At 43.2% G+C, this 21023-nt stretch overlaps 6 protein-coding genes across 6 annotated transcripts; 2 read left to right on the forward strand and 4 right to left on the reverse strand.

Annotated features, from left to right (window-relative positions):
* Positions 1–1195: 1195 nt before the first annotated feature.
* BCIN_09g00570 (hypothetical protein) lies at positions 1196–3099 on the reverse strand. The gene has a single exon (XM_001552616.2). It carries the CDS (start codon positions 2810–2812, stop codon positions 1469–1471), a length of 1344 nt encoding a protein of 447 aa, XP_001552666.2. The 5' UTR covers positions 2813–3099; the 3' UTR covers positions 1196–1468.
* Positions 3100–3406: 307 nt separating this feature from the next.
* Positions 3407–4823, reverse strand: BCIN_09g00580 (hypothetical protein). Its single transcript, XM_001552617.2, has 4 exons — positions 4670–4823; positions 4519–4612; positions 4408–4462; positions 3407–4360 (listed from the first exon to the last, which is right to left on the reverse strand). The coding sequence occupies exons 1-4, from the start codon at positions 4726–4728 to the stop codon at positions 3570–3572; spliced, it is 999 nt and encodes a 332-aa protein (XP_001552667.1). The 5' UTR covers positions 4729–4823; the 3' UTR covers positions 3407–3569.
* Positions 4824–5123: 300 nt separating this feature from the next.
* On the reverse strand, positions 5124–7104 carry BCIN_09g00590 (hypothetical protein). The gene is made up of 3 exons (XM_024694866.1): positions 6323–7104; positions 5955–6273; positions 5124–5901 (listed from the first exon to the last, which is right to left on the reverse strand). Exons 1-3 carry the CDS (start codon positions 6777–6779, stop codon positions 5181–5183), a joined length of 1497 nt encoding a protein of 498 aa, XP_024550659.1. The 5' UTR covers positions 6780–7104; the 3' UTR covers positions 5124–5180.
* Positions 7105–7871: 767 nt separating this feature from the next.
* Positions 7872–9933, forward strand: BCIN_09g00600 (hypothetical protein). Its single transcript, XM_024694867.1, has 4 exons — positions 7872–8344; positions 8465–8588; positions 8895–9588; positions 9677–9933. Exons 2-4 carry the CDS (start codon positions 8497–8499, stop codon positions 9806–9808), a joined length of 918 nt encoding a protein of 305 aa, XP_024550660.1. The 5' UTR covers positions 7872–8344; positions 8465–8496; the 3' UTR covers positions 9809–9933.
* A 5486-nt stretch (positions 9934–15419) lies between these two features.
* On the forward strand, positions 15420–16438 carry BCIN_09g00610 (hypothetical protein). Its single transcript, XM_001552623.2, has 3 exons — positions 15420–15660; positions 15741–15782; positions 15875–16438. The coding sequence occupies exons 1-3, from the start codon at positions 15504–15506 to the stop codon at positions 16231–16233; spliced, it is 558 nt and encodes a 185-aa protein (XP_001552673.1). The 5' UTR covers positions 15420–15503; the 3' UTR covers positions 16234–16438.
* Positions 16439–17450: 1012 nt separating this feature from the next.
* On the reverse strand, positions 17451–20374 carry BCIN_09g00620 (hypothetical protein). Its single transcript, XM_001552625.2, has 2 exons — positions 19907–20374; positions 17451–19857 (listed from the first exon to the last, which is right to left on the reverse strand). The coding sequence occupies exons 1-2, from the start codon at positions 20046–20048 to the stop codon at positions 17567–17569; spliced, it is 2433 nt and encodes an 810-aa protein (XP_001552675.1). The 5' UTR covers positions 20049–20374; the 3' UTR covers positions 17451–17566.
* Positions 20375–21023: the final 649 nt, after the last annotated feature.

The raw sequence follows: 21023 nt of genomic DNA on the forward strand, positions 1-21023 counted from the left end.
GCATCGTATCAGTGGAGGAGCCTTGAATATCTTGAGATTCGATACTACAGTGGGTAGTTCTGTATGGCCCGTTTCAGTTTGGTGGGGTATGGGAAGGCTGAGAGTATATGACATGGCGAATGTTTAGCGAGTAATCTTTCATTGTGATGTTGCTGGCTATGATTCTGTGTCTTAACGAACTCGCAGTATTGTCTTGTGTGTATCAAGGATGATAGATTTGGAAAACCAACTTGCTACGGAACGAACATGGCTACATGGAATCTTAGAGAATCTCCACGTAGTGGAAATGGGGAGCCCTCAAGTATCTCATAGCGGCAGCGCCTAAGAGTTGCTAATTCCAATGTTGTAACGACGTATAAAACTCATGAGTTATGCATTAAACATATATCATGTTTACATTCGACTATACATGGAGGGATCTCAAGATCTCGAGTAGCGCAGAAGTTCTGGTTCCCTCGTAAAACTCCTGCGGTTGACATTTCTATCCGGATGATGGTGATTCTCAGAGATGGTAGAAGGGGATTGTCTTACGTTTTGGCCGTGAGACCAAATTCCGATGCATGGCTCCGTTGCCAGCTTCCAAAGCTCCACCCAGAACCGCACCGCTTCTTTCTCTCATCCCCTTGTTCTCGTCTCCTCCATCCTCTTCACCAGCGCCACCCGCATCAGTAGGAAGATCGGAATTAGGACGAATAGCTGCAGATTCTTGAGCTGCAGTCACAGTATTCTCTCATTCTTCTATCTCCTCAGCGTCTCTCTGAACAGATTGAAAATTAAATTAGCACCAGATTTGCATGAATGAACATTCCAGTTCATCCCGAACACATCAGATATGAGAGTGCCCGCAAAGACACTTTTAATGCCACTCTGTAGACACTCATTCATTTCATCGTAACATATCAGAATACAACGACAACATTCCCAATCACAATCCCTCGCACAAAACCTCAATCTACCAAAAAACCCAACGAAAGAACCCAAAAACATATCTCCCACTTCAAATATCTAGTCCCTACAAGAAAGCCTCAAACTTACTACATCTAACTGCCTAATCTGTAACTGCAGCATCAGCCATAGACTGCAATTTCTTCTCCTCAGCTTTTCTTCTTGCTCTTCTCTCTGCCAGTGTTGCCGTTTGAGGCTTTGGCTTAAAATTCCTCTCCCCCCCCCCCCCCCCCCCTTCCCCATTTTTTTTTGAATATCGCAAAACATCTCTACTACCATGAATGATTGATGGTGAATAGCAAGTAAAAATTCACCTCAATGATTGATTAAAAACGTGGTGATTTCGGGATAATGGATAGACAGAACGTGGAGTGCGAATGGCAAACATTCGCGTATCGAAAGTGTTTTGTTTACATCTTGAGTTACATTTTGAGCCAGGGCGCATGTTATGCTTTACTGCTTCATCAGACGAAAAGTTTGGGGAGATATCTCGTCTCATGTTCGAACAGACGATAACTCAAGACTAAATATTTTCCAAGCCATCTTCCTGTCTCAAGAAAACCAGTCGTATCTTGGGTACTCTCCATTGTTGCCCTTCCCTCTCTCCATCCTCCTCCCACTTTTCCCTCAAAATCTCTTCAACCTCTCTTTTCCACTCCCGGAAAAAATCTCTCCTCTCTCCCCTTCCGTTCCCGTGTCCTCTCCTCTCAAACTCCCTGATCTTAAACCGATAATTCCCATCATTCGTCAGCGCAAACGTCCCAGGCGTCGGCGTCACATAGTGTCTCCAAAACTCTCCCTCATTATCTACATTTTTAAATCCCCACGGAAATGATGAATTAGCAGGGGTTTTCAACGTGGTTCCTCCACCATGACTCCAATCTATTCCACCCCCTGCTTTCCAATGCTCCGCGATAGCAAACTGGCGGGAGCAAGCGGAATCGGGGGAGAAATAGGGATTAGTGGGAGAAGAAGAGGCGGATGCAAAAGTAGGATGTTTAGGAAGTCCGGTAATAAATCCCCCGCGAATATCTTGGAACCACCAATCACAATTCAACACCAAGAACAACTCTTCCAGATTCCGGAAGAGTTTCACGACTCGCAGGATTTCATACTGCCAGTGTTCATCCCAGCCGATCCATTTTGAGAAATCGAGCGCGAGTCGTTTCACCTGTGTGAACTCCCCAGGACGGAATTGTCCAATGTTTGTTCCGGTGCCGTCGATGAGCTCAGACATGATTCCTTCGTTGATGTCGGAATCGAGGGCGCGCAGGTATAGGATATCCTGCGTGTAGTTGAACCAGACGCGGGGAGCAGAAGTGCGTGTGGAGAATGTGAGAGTGTATCCGAGGCGTTGCATACAGGAGCGAGAATCACGACATGTGTTTAGGAGAGAGGGGATGGTAGAATGAGAATAGAGGGATCCACGGCGGGCGGCTTGGTAATAGGAGTAGAGGAGGGGATTGGAAAGGCGCGAGGGAGTGATTCCTTGTCGGTAATGAGTTTCTGTAGGTTTCAAATAAAGCGGTACAAACTCTCTTTCCTCTTTCTCTTTTCCTTTTCCTTTGATACTTTGAACTCCTGCTTCTGACCCAGACTCCAAGTCCCCAAGCTCAACATCCAACCTGTTGTCCAACACAAATTCCCGAATCATCGGCGCCATCATGTCGATTCCAAAATACTCCAGATCGGGATGAGCATCCCGATCATCAATTTCTTTTCCCACAGTCCTCTTCTCAAACTCGAAGAGCGTTTCGAAAGTTTCCTCAACCCCTATGATACGAGGAGGAGGAAGAGCATGAAACCAGATCAGATCGCGAAGTTCTTTTGGGAGGGCGGAAAAGAGGTGGAAGGTTTGGAGTGACATTTTCGCTATCTTAGCGGGAGGGGAGGGGTGTGATAGTGCCAAGACCACGTCGGTTCTGGTAAAGGGGGAAGAATTGGAAGAGTGTTCAGGGTTGAATGTTTGGAGGAAAGACGAGTGAGGTATCAAGGGCGGGGAAAAACATCAAAGGTATTTAAAGGAGAGCAGTGAAAAGTTCTGCCTAGATTATTGAATTTGGATACTCGATTAGTCACCAACACAGTTCAATGGCGCACGACAACCATCCAGAAAGTATAACGATAATATTGATGCCTAGCTATACATGAATCAGCTGCATTTGTGATGTTGGAATGCTGTGATGTTGAAAAAGGGTAACCTAGCCGGAGATGCCCCACTACTTCCGGTGATCCCTGGATATGCATATCGGATGTAGCTTACATCTAGCTATCCGGAATAGGAATAGGCAGATGGAAATGTTCACCAGACGGTGCATTTGTTTTGACTTATCTATGAGATTTGTAAATGATATCGTATTTTGCTTTCAAGGCAGACGGATTTGGTCAAGAAATTCATTTTTTGTCAAAAGCTTGCCAGTATCGAGTCATGTCTTTCCAAGTTGTTGATGTTTACCCCGAATGAATAATTGTCAGCATTCTGATAGACGAGAATGCACGTGTCTTCTAGAACCTGATCTCCATCACAAATCATGAAGAAACATGAACTCTTCCATCTAATTCTCTAATTCTCTAAACTACATTACAAACCATTCGCCTTACAACCCCATCATATCCCCCATCTCTCAAGTACTCCTCGGTCCTCCTTGCCTCAAACCCAAATCCACTCCCTGAAGCAACGTATAAACCGTTTCACAAACCCTCATATCCACCCCCAACTCCCTACCCCTCTTAACCGGCACTCCAAGTATTACATCTAATTCTAACTGTCTCCCGCACAACGCATCAGTCAACATACTCGTACCAATACTCGGCATCCCAAGTATCCTCTTCATCAATCTCTCAATCAAATCATCTTTAATATCAACCCCCATTTTTCTTGCAACAGTAACTACTTCTCCCATAAGTGTTCGCGTCATATTCATAGCTTCCGGAGAAGAATTGAGCCATTCATGTGTATGGAGACGTGTAAGCGTAGTTAAACAATTCCAAGCACAATTCCAGATAACTTTTTCCCAGCGGGCGGTCTGCAATCTGGAAGGAGAGAAAACTTCGTGCGGAGTTTTTCCAGCTGATAGTAATTCCGAAAAGACGTTCAATCGCTTGTCTTCGATTTCTGTTGATACATTCGGGTTTGGGAAGAGTCCTAATTGCAGATTTTCGTTTTTGGTGTGATGAACGATACCAGGTGTGTTTTGAATAGCGCCGGTCCACGCAACGCAAGAGATAATGGTATTTTGGGGGTAGATTGCGCGGAATGGGTCTTCATTTCCGACGCCATTTTGAATAAGTACAATGGTTGTTGACTCGGAAATCACTGGTGCAAGAGACTTAGCTACAGCCTCTTGGCCAATGGCTTTGTTAGAGCAAACTATGTAGTCATAATGGCCTGGTGCTTCATCGGGCGTTTTGATGACTATAAGACGTTAGTAAAGAGTATGAGGTTGAAGGATGAGAGCTTACCGTTAGCTGGGTGAAAGGTATTTTCACCGTGGTTTTGACTGATAAGCTTCAGCCCCTATTAGACATGTTAGCATTCGTTGTGAGCTACTCTTGACATGGATTCAAACACACATTCTCCTTCACAGCCTGATAATTTGACCTCGCTACAACAGTCAATCGCACGTTTGATACTCGACTTAGAATGAATGCATAGACGGAACCAATCCTGAGACTCCGCATTAGCTCGGACCAAGTCTTCGTATGATCTTACAAAATAACTTACGCTCCAAAACCATAGAATAGGACATTAATGGTCTCCCCATCACATATATTGGAAGTCATCTTGATATCTTGTGTTTGAACTAATTTACCGTATCTTGGATGACTCTGGGAATGAGAAGTATCAATTGGTGTACTTGGTTGGTAATTATACAATCCTCATTAAAACATTTCGGCCAAACACCCACCCATCCCACCTTCGAGACTTACTTGTGCGTTTGCTTACTCAGCTTGCTAGTCAGATACGTATTATGTGATATAGGAAAGACGTTAGGGAACTAAACCACACCAGAAGTGTGTTAATTATCAGTATTGTTCGCCAAGATGGAAGGCTGTGACAGCATTGGAACAGTCCAAGGTTTTTGTCCTGGGGAGATACTAGCTATTGCAAATCAGATCCTACTCACATACATATACCTCGCGGGTATGACCCCATAAAATCAGCCAAAAGCTCCAAATCTCGGGCGTTTAAAATAAAGGTTTCATATTTCTTTAATATAGTACTTATCCAAGAATCAGACACTCTCAATATATCTTCTAACCTCCCAATCCGTTACTGCTTCATCCCACAATCTAATTTCATGTTCTCTCGTACCTCCATAATGCTCTACAAACTCATCTCCGAATACTTCTCTCGCTATACTATCCTTCTCCATGAATTTCTCAGTGGCTTCTTTCAAATTCTTCGCTAATCTAACACCTGGGTCTGCTTTTCCTCCTACATCTTGACCTTTTCCTAATGGTGGCTGTTGGATTTCTAATTTCTTTTCTACTCCTCTCCATCCTAATGCTAGAATAGCTGCTAGTACGTAGAATGGATTCGTATCTGCACCTGGCACTCTGATTTCGAAACGTGTGGCCCCGGGTTTGGAAGTTGGAGGTGCGATTAGACGGACGGAAGCTGCACGATGTTCAAGACCCCAAGATACTGTTACTGGAGCCCAGAAGTTTTCGACTAGACGTTTGTAAGAGTTGACGGTTGGTGCGAGGAGTGGCATGACATATGGAAGTCCTTCCAATACTCCAGCAAGGAAATGACGGCCCATATCCGAAAGATTCTCAATATCCTTCCATTTTGCTTCAGTGTCTTTGGTTTCTCGGAAGAAGAGATTCTTGCCTTCTTTATCGACAATCGAAACATGCATGTGTCCACTATTGCCAGGTAGCCCTTGACGTGGCTTGGCCATAAAGCATGGGGTAATGCCGTATTTCGTCGCTACTGATTTAACAACATATCTAATAAGATTAGTCTCTGGTCCTCGAAATAGTATGGAAAGCTCCAAACTTACTTGAACAAGCTTGCTTTGTCTGCCATTTGTTGGATTTCCCCAAATGCCAAAGCTGCCTCAAAAACACCAGGTCCACTCTCTGTATGCCACCCTTCTATTCCGCAGTTGAATTGCTCACATGCATCATATATCCCATAATAATAATCTTGATTGTGAACTGGTCTAGTTAAACTGTATCCAAACATTCCCTCGGTCAACGAAGGCAACGAATCGACTGGGTTTTCTCGTAAGAAAGTTGCTGTTGAAGATGTGTTTCGTTCCGAGATTGGCGCATGAGGATTACTCGCTGGCGCTTTGAATTGGAAGAACTCATATTCAGCTGAATCTCGTTAGCGATAGACACGATGCGTATTCAGAAATACCCATACCTCCAGCCATTGCACCCAAACCATTGGCTTGTAGCTTCTCCACTGCAGTCTTCAACAATCCTCTCGGGCATGCAGAAACCGGCTTTCCCGAGTCCGGGTCATAAAAGCTAATCAAAAAGAATGGCACATTATCTTCCCAAGGTATCCTTCTAAAACTACTCAAATCTGGAATCGCAATAATGTCATGATAGCCGTTTTCTGCATTACTGATTTTCAATTCTTTGAAATATGTCTGGTCATGCATATCCCAACCGAAGATGACTGAGCAGAATCCAAACCCTTCTTTCGCGATACCTAGAAACTTCTTCTTGGAGACGAGCTTTCCGCGCAATATCCCATCGACATCAATACCGGCCAATTTTACTTTTGTGTCATTTTCGAGAAGTGCGGTGAGATTCTCGGCGGTCTTTTCATCCCATTGCTTGTGTGAAGCTATCCATTCTGGAGTATCTGGCATCTTTTCGTTCAGTTGAGTTGCGTTGAGAGGGAATCGTAAGGAGTGAATGGGACTTGTTAAGCTTGAGGTCTTTGGGAACGATTGGCAGACTGAGTTCGAAGGATATCTGGGATCTGGCTTGTTGGATGTGGAGGGAGGTTTAGATTGTTGTGCGCCTTATTAAGAGGGGGGAGAGGGTTGTGTGAGAGCAAAGCAAGGAAGTTTCCCTACAATTTGCGATAAGAGATTCTGCGATAAAGCGAGGGGCTGTTGCGAGGGCTGCTTTAACGTTCTCATCCCTCACACGACCATCACTTGGCGGATTGTGCAGCACAGGGGAATATTCGGAAGACTCTGACCGGTTAAAATGGCAATAGATCTTACCGTAAATGATTGATATGCAGCGATCTACCGAACAACTATGCATTGCATCAGTGCCCAGCAAATTATTCTACGAAATCATGATATGTAACGAGAATAGATAACTACACGGATTGATCCTCTGCGGACTGATTACACGAAGATTCGTGTCAAAGACCTTGGGGACCCATCGTGACAAACGTTATTAGTCAACGAGAATGACACGACCGCATTCATTGCTTGCATTCTGGCAATCCCATCGCGCCCGCCATTTGAGGATGTCGCCCATGGCAATTATCTTCATCTGGCATCTATCCAGTAATCCAAAACCCAGAGTCAGGAATCGCACTCCGCTGCACCCCGCGACAGGATGGGTGCATCTCATCGAGACTTGGACTTGGACTTGGACTTAGACTTAGACTTAGACTTAGACTCACTCACACCCAGACTCAGACTCACTCACACTCAGACTCGAGCCCATCACAAGTCAGACTCTCAACTTGATATACCAACGCAATCAATATATACATGGGGAGATGAGGCACAAGACTTGGAACATGGTCCCAAAGCTGTGATATCGACTGAACCAATCCCCAACAGCCAACAGCCCACCCATCCAGTCGTCTGGGGTTTTCTATGTCCACATTCAGTCATCAAACCCCGGGTTCGGGTGGTCTTGGAGCTTGGAGAGGATCGAGGCATGTATCGTTGTATCGCTGTATCGTTGTATCGTTGTATCGTCGTATCGTAACAGATTTCCTTTTCGGCTGCGTTCCCCTATCAGCTCAATCGCTCTTTATCAGAAAAAGCAGCGGTGAGTTTCATTTGCCATTCATTGCACTGCCATCAAACCACCTGAATCGTGTTTCGGGAATCAACCCAATGGTTGTTCTTCGGAACGATAAGGAAATCTACGACTTTGGCCCTCCACTGCCCTCCACGACCCTCCACGACCCTCCACTGCCCAGCGAGAACGGACCAAGTGTATGAGCTCGTGTGTGCTCCGTACTTGATACCAGTGACACATCAGCATCCACATTCTCTCTCTTAGATTCAATTGTCATCACAAATAATATTGCATAACAGATCTTCGGATCATTTCGAGTTACTTCCATCACACAATCCTACAAAGGGTGAACAGTTCTCAACAGCTTTATCGCAGCTTCTCGAGATTCTTCTTTTCTACACCATCACACACACACACACACCGACATCAGGAACAAAGAGTAAGTTTCCATTTTCATTGTGAGAGAGACCAGCAGCGTTTGTTTGTCACACAGGAACATTATGAGCACAACGCTTTCTTAGGTGGAGAGTTCGTAAATAGCTGACAAGATCTTCAATAGAACACAGTATTCATACCAGTGATACATTCAACATGGCCGGCAGCGGAGAAAAAGTTCCTACCATCAACAGCTTCCAGATGGGAAGACTGCATGGTAAGAATGCTATCGTTACTGGTGCTGCTGGGTGAGTCATGTCTTTATCTTTCCCTTGATATGGAATCTTCGGTGTGGCTCGGGATGTGCGGGATTTGAAAATTCAGGTCGATAAGTATCGCATCTAGTTTTCCCTCTTATTTCAGAGTTATGCCCTTATCAAATCCTCCTCATCAATGAGAATGTTCGCTCTGGCCACCCACGTGACCTCCATCGTTTTTGTAATGGGACGAGCGACGGCATTATCTGAGCGGGCCGTGAGCCAATCATACTGAGAATTCTGTGTCACGAAACATCCATATTGAAAATCATCAACACATACTGACACTCGCCCCAGAGGAATTGGTCTCGAAACCTGTATCCTCTTCGCCAAGGAGGGCGCCAATGTCCTCATGGCCGATATTTCCGCACCAGCACTCGAAAAAGCCGCTGCAAAGCTCAGACAACTAGTTCCATCCGCCCACAAAGTTGAAGTTAAAGTGTGCGACGTCTCCAAAGAATCTGATATTGAAGCTGCAGTTGCTCATCTCGAATCTTGGGGTGGTATTGACATCATGTTCAACAATGCTGGAATTATGCATGCTGATGATGCCGATGCTATTGATACCCCCGAGAAGATTTGGGATTTGACCCAAGCTATTAACGTTAAGGGTGTTTGGTTTGGTTGCAAACATGCCGTCATTTCTATGCGTAAGAACAAGAAGGCTCGTGGTTCTATCATCAACACTGCATCTGTTGTTGCCCTCGTCGGTTCTGCTACTCCTCAATTAGCATATACAGCTTCCAAGGGAGCAGTTTTGGCTATGACTAGAGAATTGGCTATCGTTCACGCGAGAGAGGGTATCAGATTCAATGCGCTATGCCCAGCTCCATTGAACACCCCTCTTCTCCAAGATTGGTTGGGAGATGACCAACCTAAGAGACTTAGGCGTGAGATTCATTTCCCAAGTGGAAGATTCGGAGAGGCTATTGAGCAAGCTCAAGCAGTTTTGTTCTTGGCTAGTGATGAGAGTAGCTTTGTTAACGGACAGGTATGTTTTTCTTTCTTGATTCTCTCCATCCCTATTCCTCTACCATTTTCCAAGCCCCGCAAACCCGCTTATCTAACATTAACTACAGGATTTTGTTGTCGACGGTGGTATGACAAAAGCCTACGTTACTCCAGAAGGACCACCTCTCGCCGCTCCATCCAACAACGCTCTTCTCAGCGAACAAGTTGATGCTATCCGTGGTACCGGCATTTCTGAATAGATTTTTTTTTTCAATTTTCTTGAATCATCAGCTTTTTGCTTGGATTTTAGCGTACAGTTGTTAGGTCAAGCTGGATCATTTTAGATAGATATCACGCTAGAATGAATGAAGATCGTTGAGTTTCAATATCATGTCGTTTTTGAATGAGAAGTATGATTAGTGATGTTAGTGAGATGATTGATGTGAAGTGAGGCTAGTATCCAAATGGAGATATGAATTCTGCCATTCCATTTATTGTGTAGAAGAGACGGGGAACAGGGGAGGTGAGGTGAGGCGAACTTTGCTAGCATGGTTCGGATTTATAAGAGCCTTTTTTATTATATACAGAGAGGTATATATAGAAATAATTAGTAGATGGTTGGAAAATCTAGGCGGGCTTGGCTTGCTCATACATCTTATTGAGATTCATCGTGTATTTTCCCCGAGAGTTTGAGAGGATTTGTTATTGGAGATTTTGGTGATGATCTTTTGGGAGATGGATATTTGATTTGGATTTGGTTTGGTATGTATGGTATATGTGGTATATATCTCTTTAATGATTGTGGATTGTTTGCTGAGGTGTGGAATTTTTTTGGGGAAATGGGTTCGATTGATATTTGATATTTGATATTTATTAAGAGGTGTCTATTTGAAGTTTTTCTTTTTCTTTTTTTTTTTTTTTTTTGAAAACGAAGGAGAAGGGAGAGGAAATGGAATACTTGGAGGAGGGTTTTTGAGGGCTGAGAGGAATTTCATTCTTGGGTGTTGATGTGTTGGTCTGGGTGGGATATAGGGAAAAAAAAAAAAATACTTGGGCTTGCTATTTTGAAGAGCGGATTTGGGGATTTGGGGATTGTTTTTAGGAGTTAGAGTGGATGGGTGGATGAATGGATAGACGGACAATACAGAAGGGAGTTCTATGAATTCTCCAGGCGATTTGGATAGTGTGTATACACATAGTACGTAGTCTCATGCCCACGAAATCAGCATATCACACCACCAAGAAAAAGACGAAAAAGCAGAGAGAAATATATGAAGATGAAGATGATGAGGGGTTGAGTAACGGGGTTTCCAGAGGTTTTCGGTACCGGTGAGTGTGATGCTATGATGGGTTTTGGTTTTTTGTTAAAGAAGATGTGGGTGTTGGTTTTGTTTTGTTTTGTTTTGTTTCTTGTAGGGAGGGGTATGTGTGAGAGTTAGGATGAGGTGAGGGTGAATTGGATGGAATGATGTGGTGTATAGATGGTGAGGGGAGAGAGGGGAATAGGGTGTTTCTGAGATAGAGGAGGATATACGTAGAGGGTGTGAGAGAGGAGGGAGGTTGAAGGGGCAGGTGAAGAGTTGCAAGGCAAGAGAGCGGGAGAAGACGAAATAGCGGTGATTGGGTAGAGGCTGGGGAGAAATAGAGGAGGATTCGGGTGCTTAGCTGGAGGTTGGGGGTGTAGATATAGATGAGATGGGATGGGATGGAAAAAGTTGTGGAGGTAAGTGGGAGGAGAGAGTGAGGGCGAGGATGAGATGAAATCGAGAATTGAGATCAATATTTTTGAATTGGTGTTTTGCCCCAAGGTTCAGATAGACCATTGAGTTAATCCATACATTCCAATCACAAAATACATTACATTCCACGATAATTTCCAATTTTCTCTTCAATATCGAACTGGCAGGTTCTTGAAACTGAAATAAAATTTGTGCCGATTTTATTCATTACACCCAGAAATATGAAGACCTATGTTTAGAGTTCCATAGTTTCCAGCATATACCATACCTGTTATACTTGAATTTGATGCTGTCCCGATAGTATGCTACATCAATGCACTTTTAATCCTATTTATAAATAGATATATCAGCCCATTCACCTTTGAACTGGCTCAAGGAGTTAGGAAATGTCGTGTGTGCTTCTTCGAGCAGCAGGTGTCAGTTTGCCTTTCTCTGACTCTAACCTTAATCTCTGCTTCGGATTTTTTACTGGATAGACGTTGCGGTGAGATCGATGGGGATATATTAAAAATAACCGAACCACGGAATGACGATACTGAGATAGAAGACGGATGCGTGGTGCGTTTTTTCTTACGATTGTGATGTTGTCGATTGTGATATGATATTTTAGATGTGAAACTCATAACGATCAGGTGCGCTAGCCTTAGTTATTGTAGTAGAGAAAGTGCAAAGAATATGCAGACTTTGATGATGTGTTGTTATTGTCATCTTTCCTGGGATTGTGCGAGTTTATCGAGAACTATGAGAAGGAAATTACAAAGGTGTTAATGAGTTATGTTAACTTCAGCCATGATGTATTCCAGCGCGGAACTTGCCTGTCAAAATGCGGTGATTAATCTTGAGGAGACTTGTTAATTATGTAGAGGTGATTTTGATAGCTGGTAAGAAAATAAAAGATATGAGCTCTTGTGAGTCATGATCGCAAATAGGAGCAAACAGAAGGCGTGCATGAATTGTGCTATCTTCCATATATCATTATCGGTCCACTGAGGAGGATCTCTGGATCTTGGATACACAAACACTGGGCCATTAGACTTCCACTGGACTGCGGGATTCGTTTCGTAGACTGGTTAGTTATATAGCAGATGACGTGTATGGGAACTAAACCTGCTTTTTGGTGAGCTATTGCCTATCACTCCTCGAGACTCTCCTTTAGAATGCAGGAATCACTATGTAGACTGTTGCCTGCGGAACCAGATCAGTGATGATTCTTTTCCCTGGCATTACTCCAATATTGAGAGATGACGATAATTTTGGCCGCTTCATTGCCATTTTACCCACAATGAATACGTATAGTCATATTAGACTTCTGCCTTTTCGTTTCTAGAGATACAAAAGAGATAAAGTATCAGACAGATGCCTATAATCTCCCTGTATTCATTGTATCCAGTCGTGCCCTTCGAAATCGAATCAGTACTCCCGCCAGAAACTTCAGCAACTCCACAAAATGGCATGAGAAATCATAGTAGCCAAGGAATGCAAGATAAATTGCACTATCGATGAAATATTTGTTTAATTTTCTGCACATGTTGCTGATATCAACCGATTTGTAGTATTTCTAGTACGGTTCATCTCGAAGTGACGATGAGGTGATGTTCCAGCTCGTTCCTAGGCGCCCCACTTTCTTACATACTTTCCTGGATCAGAAACTTCTATTAACTGCACGTAATTCACTTACGACGACGGTGACAGTATTGGGTCTTTAATTGACGACCAGCCAGACAGAAATCAAAAAGAGTGTCTTGGTGCTATCTTTGAGAATATAATGTGAAATGTTGCGTTGCCCCCGCATAAAACGATAACCAAGAAATAGGATCTCGCGTTCATATCCATCTTCTATTTGATTCTTTCGAGGGGATTGGTCGGGATGAACGGACTAGGAGTTTTTCTGCCGGTGATGTTGATGCGGTTGAAGTTCTTTGCGGGACCGAAGGAGAAGCCTAGGGATGTTTAAATGGGTAGGTGAGCGGTCTGTAGATAAATGTTTCACTGATGGAGATTCCTACCTGATTTTCTAAAAGATAAAATCCGGTGAGCAAACAGCGTTCCACGAGTATTGCCTCCTGCACGGTCATCGACATCTCCATCATCGGTCTTATTCTCGTAACTCTGGTATTCCTGTGCCGCCTTATCTTCCGCATTCTTATATATCCTAAGCGCCTCTTCTTGTCTGCCACCTGTGTCATTTGAATGTAGAATCTGCAGCCGTAGTAAGGAGAATCATGGTTGTGTTCTTGGTTTGGGCTGGAGACAGCGGGAAACTACCTGGTCGCGCTGATTTTGAGTTGAGTCCTAATGACCGATAGACAGGAATAAACTAGAGGCGGGAAATGGGAAGACAATATTTCAAGATCCGGAAGGGATTATATGTCCTGAAGGTGTTGGATTCGTATCAAATATCACATAGCACTCACGCCTGACGTAGTGGGTTGCTTTGATGATTGTGGGCTGTTGGACTAAAGCGGGTCAGGGGTTAGCCAGGAAAGTCTTCAACGAGAGGGTTTGAATCCCTTAGCCATACCTTCGACTATAGATCAGATAATGCAGGCCCAAGAGTTGGTATTCGGAGCTTAAGAGTTAATAGCTTTTTTGGTTCTTTTTTGTCTATTCAATTTTTCTTGCCTGACTGAGCATTATATCGGTTGTTGAGCGTTGTACATCAAAGCACTCAACCTGTCATTTAATTTCTGAGTCTCTTTCGTTCCCATCCACATCTGTAGGATAATATTTTATTATTATATAATAACGTTGTTTTTATTTGTTTCATTGATAGAAAAAGAAAGACGATCGCAAACCTTTGAAAGTGGAAACCTGCGACTGTATGAGCCTGCGTTTGCTCATTGAGGGCGTAGACTAGTCTGTTGCTTATTGAAAAATTCATTCGAGATTTAAACCGATCAAGTAAATTGACCGCTTTGTCTGAATGTATGACTACACAAAATGCTATCACCACAATTTTTTGCTGTATGCGCTCAGAAACATGGGAGAAGCCTGTCATAAACATGTAAAGCGGCTGTATTGATCTCCGGTTAGCATTGACCTCGAACGGCTAAGCGAATGCAAGGTGTAGATTCGATGACTAATCCAAGCGCCCAGAATCGTAGAAAAAAGCACAAAAATTAAAAGATAGAGTAACATTCAAGTTTCAGGGAGTTTGATGAAAAGTAGAAATTCAAAGTGCTGAATTATCAATCTATCACTAATTGATCATATAACTAGCCGTGAAATTACCCAAGATAGAAACTCAAGTCATGCATCTGATCGGTGGCATTTCTTACTTATATACTGGGCGGTATCCAACAGTATCTTTTTTTCACATCAGGAAACTTATTAGAACGAGCAACTTCTATCGTTATTTCTAGATCATTTCTATATAGGAATGGAGTTGCAAGTTTGATAGCTTAATTGCTAAATGCGATTACTTTCGTACCACTCAAAAGCACAACGATTAACGTTACATTTTTTCTGTTTACATCCTATCTAACACCTCCTTCACTTATTATACCATTTGTGAGATAAATCAAATGGTGCTGTTTGTGCTGATTGAACAGGATTGATGTTGGGAAAGTCGATGACCCATAACTATAATAAAGGCTTTCTAATGTTACTGAATGATAAATTCTTACTCAAAATTCCCTAAAAGAATACTTTGTTCTATTTCGTTGCAAATTTGAGTTGATCTTCTCTTGTCAAGGATCGCTTTTTTTTTAAGAATAATAAGACTAAAATATCATTTTTCAAATTAATATTGATAATTTTGGTTTATGTCTGGGAGCTGGATATCTTGTCGTTCATCCCGATAGACTTTAAACGCACACTTCAAATATCCAAGAGTATTACGATACTCAACACGACTTCAGTGTGTAAGTTTGTTGAACCACCCATTACTGCCGTGAGTTCAAAGCTTTAACTATGGTTCGGGATTCTGAAAGCTTTGTTCATATTTGGTTGCGCGAAAGTCGCGGGTAAGAGCCAGTTCACTGCACGCGTTTTCATGATATAATTAGATTCGTTTGCCCATTTGAGCTCTCGTCTAATTAATTGATATTTGAAGGTTTCATTGGTTAAAATTAAGAACAAAATGATCTAGTCATCAGCGACTTGTGAGCTATCTATGTAAACAAGCATTTGTGATTATTTCGAGTTCTCTCGGTATCGTTACAGTCCAGTTACCACATCCTCTCTCGAAATATCAAACGAGTACAGGCAGAACACAATGACTTATATCAATAAGAAATCAAAAAAAGCAAAAACAAACTACGCTGCGGCTCATAGAGGTCACATGCGTGCTTTGGAGCACGAACAAGGTGCCTCTGCCAAGAAAATCGTCCGCGCCAACATCAGGGCTGATGAGATTTTCGCTGCTGAACAACGTAAGTTGGAAGACTCCTCCGTTGATCACAATAAATTGATATGATCCCGAGTGCAACTGAACTGATTTAATATATTTTAGGTGCAAAAGCTCTCGCTTCCGTCGATCATGCCCCATCAAAGAGTACGTCAGGTCCAAAGTAATAGATACATTGTTTAATAGCATTTTTCATTATAATGCGTAGCCATATATCTGTTGACACACATGAATCTTAGGGTCAAAGAAGGAGAAGGAGAGACGTGCGGCAGCTCTTGCTGCTACCAAGAAGAGACGTCATGATCGCCGAGCCGCCGAAGCATTAGCCAAAATAGAAGCAGAAGTTGCGAGTCTTGCTCATCAACTTTGGGAGCTCCGCTTGGCGAGGCAGGAGTTTGTAGGTGGCGATGATAGCAACGAGGATGATAATGATGACGAAGAAGATGAAGAGGAATTGAAGAACAAGCTTTCGGATTGGTTTGGGCTCCGTCGCAAAGATGACGATGCGGATGAATCTAGTGGTGGAAATGCCAGTGGTGAAAGCAAGGCAGGAATGAATGGATGTGATCAAGTCTGGAGCGATGCTTTGATGTGGTGATTAGATTTGTGTAATCTGCGTTCTAGGATAGATAAACAATTTCGCTGGGCTCTACAGGTCTGTGAGAGGGTTTGTGAGCGGAGTCTCAGGCTCCCTTGGTATTTCAAACGCAGAAACATAACGCTTCTTTTTTGTTTTGATAGGGTGGCTAGTTTCTGATACTCGACCAATCTTACACAGGGTTGAATCAATGTTTTAGTTTCGAGCTATCCTCTTTTACCACCACTAACCATAGTATAGGCTTGTTTCGGAATCGTGTATTTCAGTGATTATTTTGGTATCCTTGTGTCCCATGATTCAGGCCCATTACATACTTCACGAACTTCCAGATGAGTAGCAATTCTAATTGTCATTTCTACATCTATATGAAGACGCTGCTAGACAAGTAGTAGTACCAGCCTACACAATACATGTGAATTTGAGTTTTAGAAGTGAATTTTAAGCATTTGAGATATTTGAAAAAATGAGAGCATAACTTCCATCCATCTCTGCGCAACACCATTCCATCCGACTATCATAAGCATCAAACATTCCCAATGAATAACCTCGGATTTATATCATAATGGCCTTTCATCGTTGGCAGAAGCCAGGTCGAAAGATAATATTCAATTCTACTCCGTGAAAGGGCCAAGAAACTACCTCAGGTTGGTGATATGGTATGCATACGTGTTTGCCGCGCCCAAGTCCATAATTTAGATTGTATAAGGCTAATTATACAGCACACATAGAACAGCCCGCGAATGATAATACGGAGATGCAAAATTCTGTACGTTCACAGCCAGAAGGAGGTATGATACTATAGGGCAGAATATAGGGCCGTTTGTGGAGGTGTTGGCACATCTAACCATGCGTTATTTGTCTACTAGGAAATTCGCCGAAACTTCCACCACGGCATCAGCCTCGCGTCCCAGTTGAAATAAGAATGCAAAAACGAGACCTGAATCACTTCGAAAATGTATGTTGGTACATCATATCGCTTCTCTGAAGACCCTATCAAAGCGGACCTCAAGTTAGGTTTACGTAGCTTGGGAATTGTTGGCGGCGACAAGGACAAAGATGAAGATGGCGAGGATGCCTATGATAATAACGATGAAGACAAAATGATTGAGTTGGCTTGTGGGATATGGATTTGGATAGGGAACATGATAAGGACGACAATAATTAAAGGTGGTGGAGACGGTAAAGGGGAAATAAACGGAAGCGGCAGTTACGACGGGTAGCAGGCCAGACAATCAAATTAACTGCTCTTAGAACTCGTGGATTTGTATAAAAAGATTGACTATTCTTTATAACGTTATATATTATCTGACAATTCACACACACCATCAGCCTCTCACAAAGGCGGCGCATTAGGATCTTCCAAGCATTGATCCACCCTCATCAGCTGCTTCCCCGTTTTCTTCGCAATCTCAATAAACTGTGGCAGATAATTCACAGTCGATTCGTACAAATAATGCATCACCACTAAGTTTCCCCCCTTATCCACGTCACTTTGGAAGTTCGTAAGCTGATTTTCAGGCGTATCACTCAAGGCCCATAACCAATCTTGTACATCAACCGACCATTCGACGAATTTGGAACCTGGAATGAGCGCAGCGAGACGTTGACGAACACGTGCGCCTTCTGTGCCGAATGGAGGGCGGAAATAGGTTGATGTGTGACCGGAGAGCGCGGTCGATACGGCAGAGATATCATTATTGAGTTCCCAATCGATGGATGCGAGGGTAGGCAGGCCTTCCATGGGGGGATGCGTGTAAGAATGATATGCAACTTGGTGACCAAGACTCAACATGTTGGAATAAACTGTTGAGAGATTCGTAGACGGGTCGAGGAGAGCTGCACCAACGGTGAAAAATGTTACGTGGATACCTGCTGCTGCGACGGAAGAGACGACTCTTTGGGCGAGTTGTGGATCACCATCATCGATTGCGAAAGCGAACGAGTTAGGACGTGTACAGGAGAATATGAGAGGTGCTGTTGGTAGTTTGGACGGAACTAAAAATCCAGATGGAGCGGAGTTGACAATTTCCATTTTTGAGATGACTGTATCATCGGAGGTATAGAAACCTTTGAGCGCGAATCCAACGCTAAGTTTGCGGTCTATTTCGAAGTGGGAGATTGGTACGTAGATATCGGTCTTCTTCGAGTTGGAGTATCTTGACGCTTCCACAGAATCCCATGTGAAAGGGAACGGACTAAGATCAGGGTTGCAAGTAGGATTATGTTGCTGAAGAGCAATGGTAAAGGCATTACTTCCGGTAAAAGCGATGTGAAGATAGCCATTGTCGTTTGGGGTAAAGTCGAGACATCCATTGGAAACTTGAGTGTACCAACCAAGGTCAGAATTGCCCTTAGTATTGATGGTAAGTTTGTTTCCAGATTGTTTGTAGGTTGCGGTCTCGTCTCCACCATGATAGAAGCCAAGGTTATTAGAGTCTGCATTTCCGAAGGTATCAATAACATATGCTGAAGGTCCTGTGGTTGCAGGAATGGTCGAGGATGGCTCAACGACCGGAACAGTAGTGGGAACTGGGTAAGCGGTCCCTGTGTTACCACAATAGAAGGACATCGGGCCAAGAGTAATTGGCTTGCTAATGCCCGAAAATAGAACAGAGACCAAATGATCAGTGTCAAGCCCAGGGAATTTAGAGAAAGGAATTGTATAGAACTTCTCAGTTCCATCAAAGCTCCATCCCAGATCCGCAGAAGAGACGTCTATCAGTGTTGGGTTGCCAGAATCACAAGTCTTCGAAGTCTGCAGCTCGATACCCAATGTGGTTCCTTTTGCGGCCTTGATGGTTAATCCAATCCCGCCATACACATTGGTTGCTTTTAAACAGCCAAACATGGTATACCAGTAAGACGACCCATCAGCGAGAGATGTTAAAGTAACATGATTGTTAGCCACAATGACCGAAGTGGCGGTATCTGCCCTTTCTGCCACTGGCGCCATGCTACCATCATCGGAAGATGGTTGTAGCATGGCATTGTAGAATAAGAAAGTCAAACGAGATTGAGATGCAAAGTCATCAATTAGCAAGTTCGTGCAGGCTCCTGCTGGAGCCGAAGCACTGACGCTGCTAGATAGAACTTTGGAAGTAACACTTGGAGTAACTGTGCTCAAAGTAGTAGCTAAGGTATTTGAAACAGTCGAAGAGCTACTTGTCACAACAGCCCCTTTTGTGGATATCGTACTAGAAGTCGAGATTGAACTTGATGAACCTCCGACACTACCGGCACCACCGGCACAAACAAAATTCGTTTGGCCAATTTCCCAAGCACCTTTGACACTAAAGGATTCCCAAAGAAGCCCAGAGACTGCATCCAAGTTGGCTCCAGAGAAAGCACTCAATGGTACCGTAATGGTTTGGGTAGCTCCGGTCATTCCATTGATAGTGGTGTAGTAGCTTTTATAAGTAGTCGCTGTACATGAACTTTTAGTCTGTAGCTCTAGGTTGAATGAAGAGCCGGCAGGCCCTTTGACTGGAAATGTTATTGCATTGTACTGCTCTGTTTTCGCTTTCGTGCAATCGAAAGTGGTGTAGAAATAACTGTTGGTTTTGCTGGTGAATGTGAGTTTCTTGTTTGCGGTATCGGCTTTTAAACTGGTAATTGTACCATCGTCTGTATCGTGTGTTAGGGCAAGTGTGACAAATTTAAAGGAGTTACTTACCACTTGTCCATTGGCCAAGGGAATTAGTATGACTGGAAAACTTTGCATAATTATCGATTAATAGATTACTTGAGCAAGCAGCTCTCACAACCGTAGCGCAAGACACCACCCCCCATGCCAGATCACCCAATGATAACTTCATATTATTAACGGGGAAATTCAAACGAAAGGAAGCTTCAAATTTAGATGAAGAAGCAGAAAAGACTATGGGTTGAAAAAAGAAGGGACGCCGACAACGATTAAACGTGTCGAGCTATGGAGATGCTTATACACAAATGAATAATAAGAGCTGGAGCAAAGTGGTATGATCCGAGGAAAATATTCAACTACTTAACAATTTTTGATTTTCACGGTTGCACGTCAAATCTGCACATATCCTTGGCTCGCATGCAATCTATTTGCAGTATTCAGAATTCGTCGCTCGGGCCTGGTGATCTATATATCATCATCACATCCGATCTTTGCACCTGATAAATTACCCCAAGAAATCCAAGACATGAAAAGAAAGTCCAATCCACCTGCATGAAGAAGAAAGAAAACCTTTCACCAGTCAACATATTGCGCACCAACCGAATTGAGTCTGGATTCCCAGGTACCACATCTTGGCATCTCGTATAGTGGCTTGCGTCCCACTTTTTGATTGCTGATCGTTTCGGGTCTTTGACGCCTCGTCGGATCGATGCATAAGGCTAAAACTCTCGGATGAGAGATGCACGAATCATGTGTGGAGAAAAGGGGATCACTCGGATTCAGTGGGCTAGGTTAAATTTAGACTTATTCTGACTTGGATTCTTTTTATGAGTCGGAGGACGATTTGTTTGAATAAATGTGGTGTTTGCCCTGATTCAGTTTCATCGCTAATGGAGCGATATCAACTGCCTAGAAATCACAACGTGATGGTCTGTGAGTCTGAAACATCTAAAATGCTTATCTCGCAGTAGCTTCAACGAAAGAAAGGGTGACTTGGTAAGTAAGTTTTTGAACACCATCATCTACGGGTAGAAAACATAGGGGTATTGACAGCTGAAGTCAAATTGAATATCTAAGATGTCTAAATACCGGCCACATCAAGCATCCTCTTCTAAGCGGATTAAGAATTCCAATATGTTTCTTCACG

Source organism: Botrytis cinerea, chromosome 9 (assembly GCF_000143535.2).
Source record: "Botrytis cinerea B05.10 chromosome 9, complete sequence".
NCBI classification, from domain to species: domain Eukaryota; kingdom Fungi; phylum Ascomycota; class Leotiomycetes; order Helotiales; family Sclerotiniaceae; genus Botrytis; species Botrytis cinerea.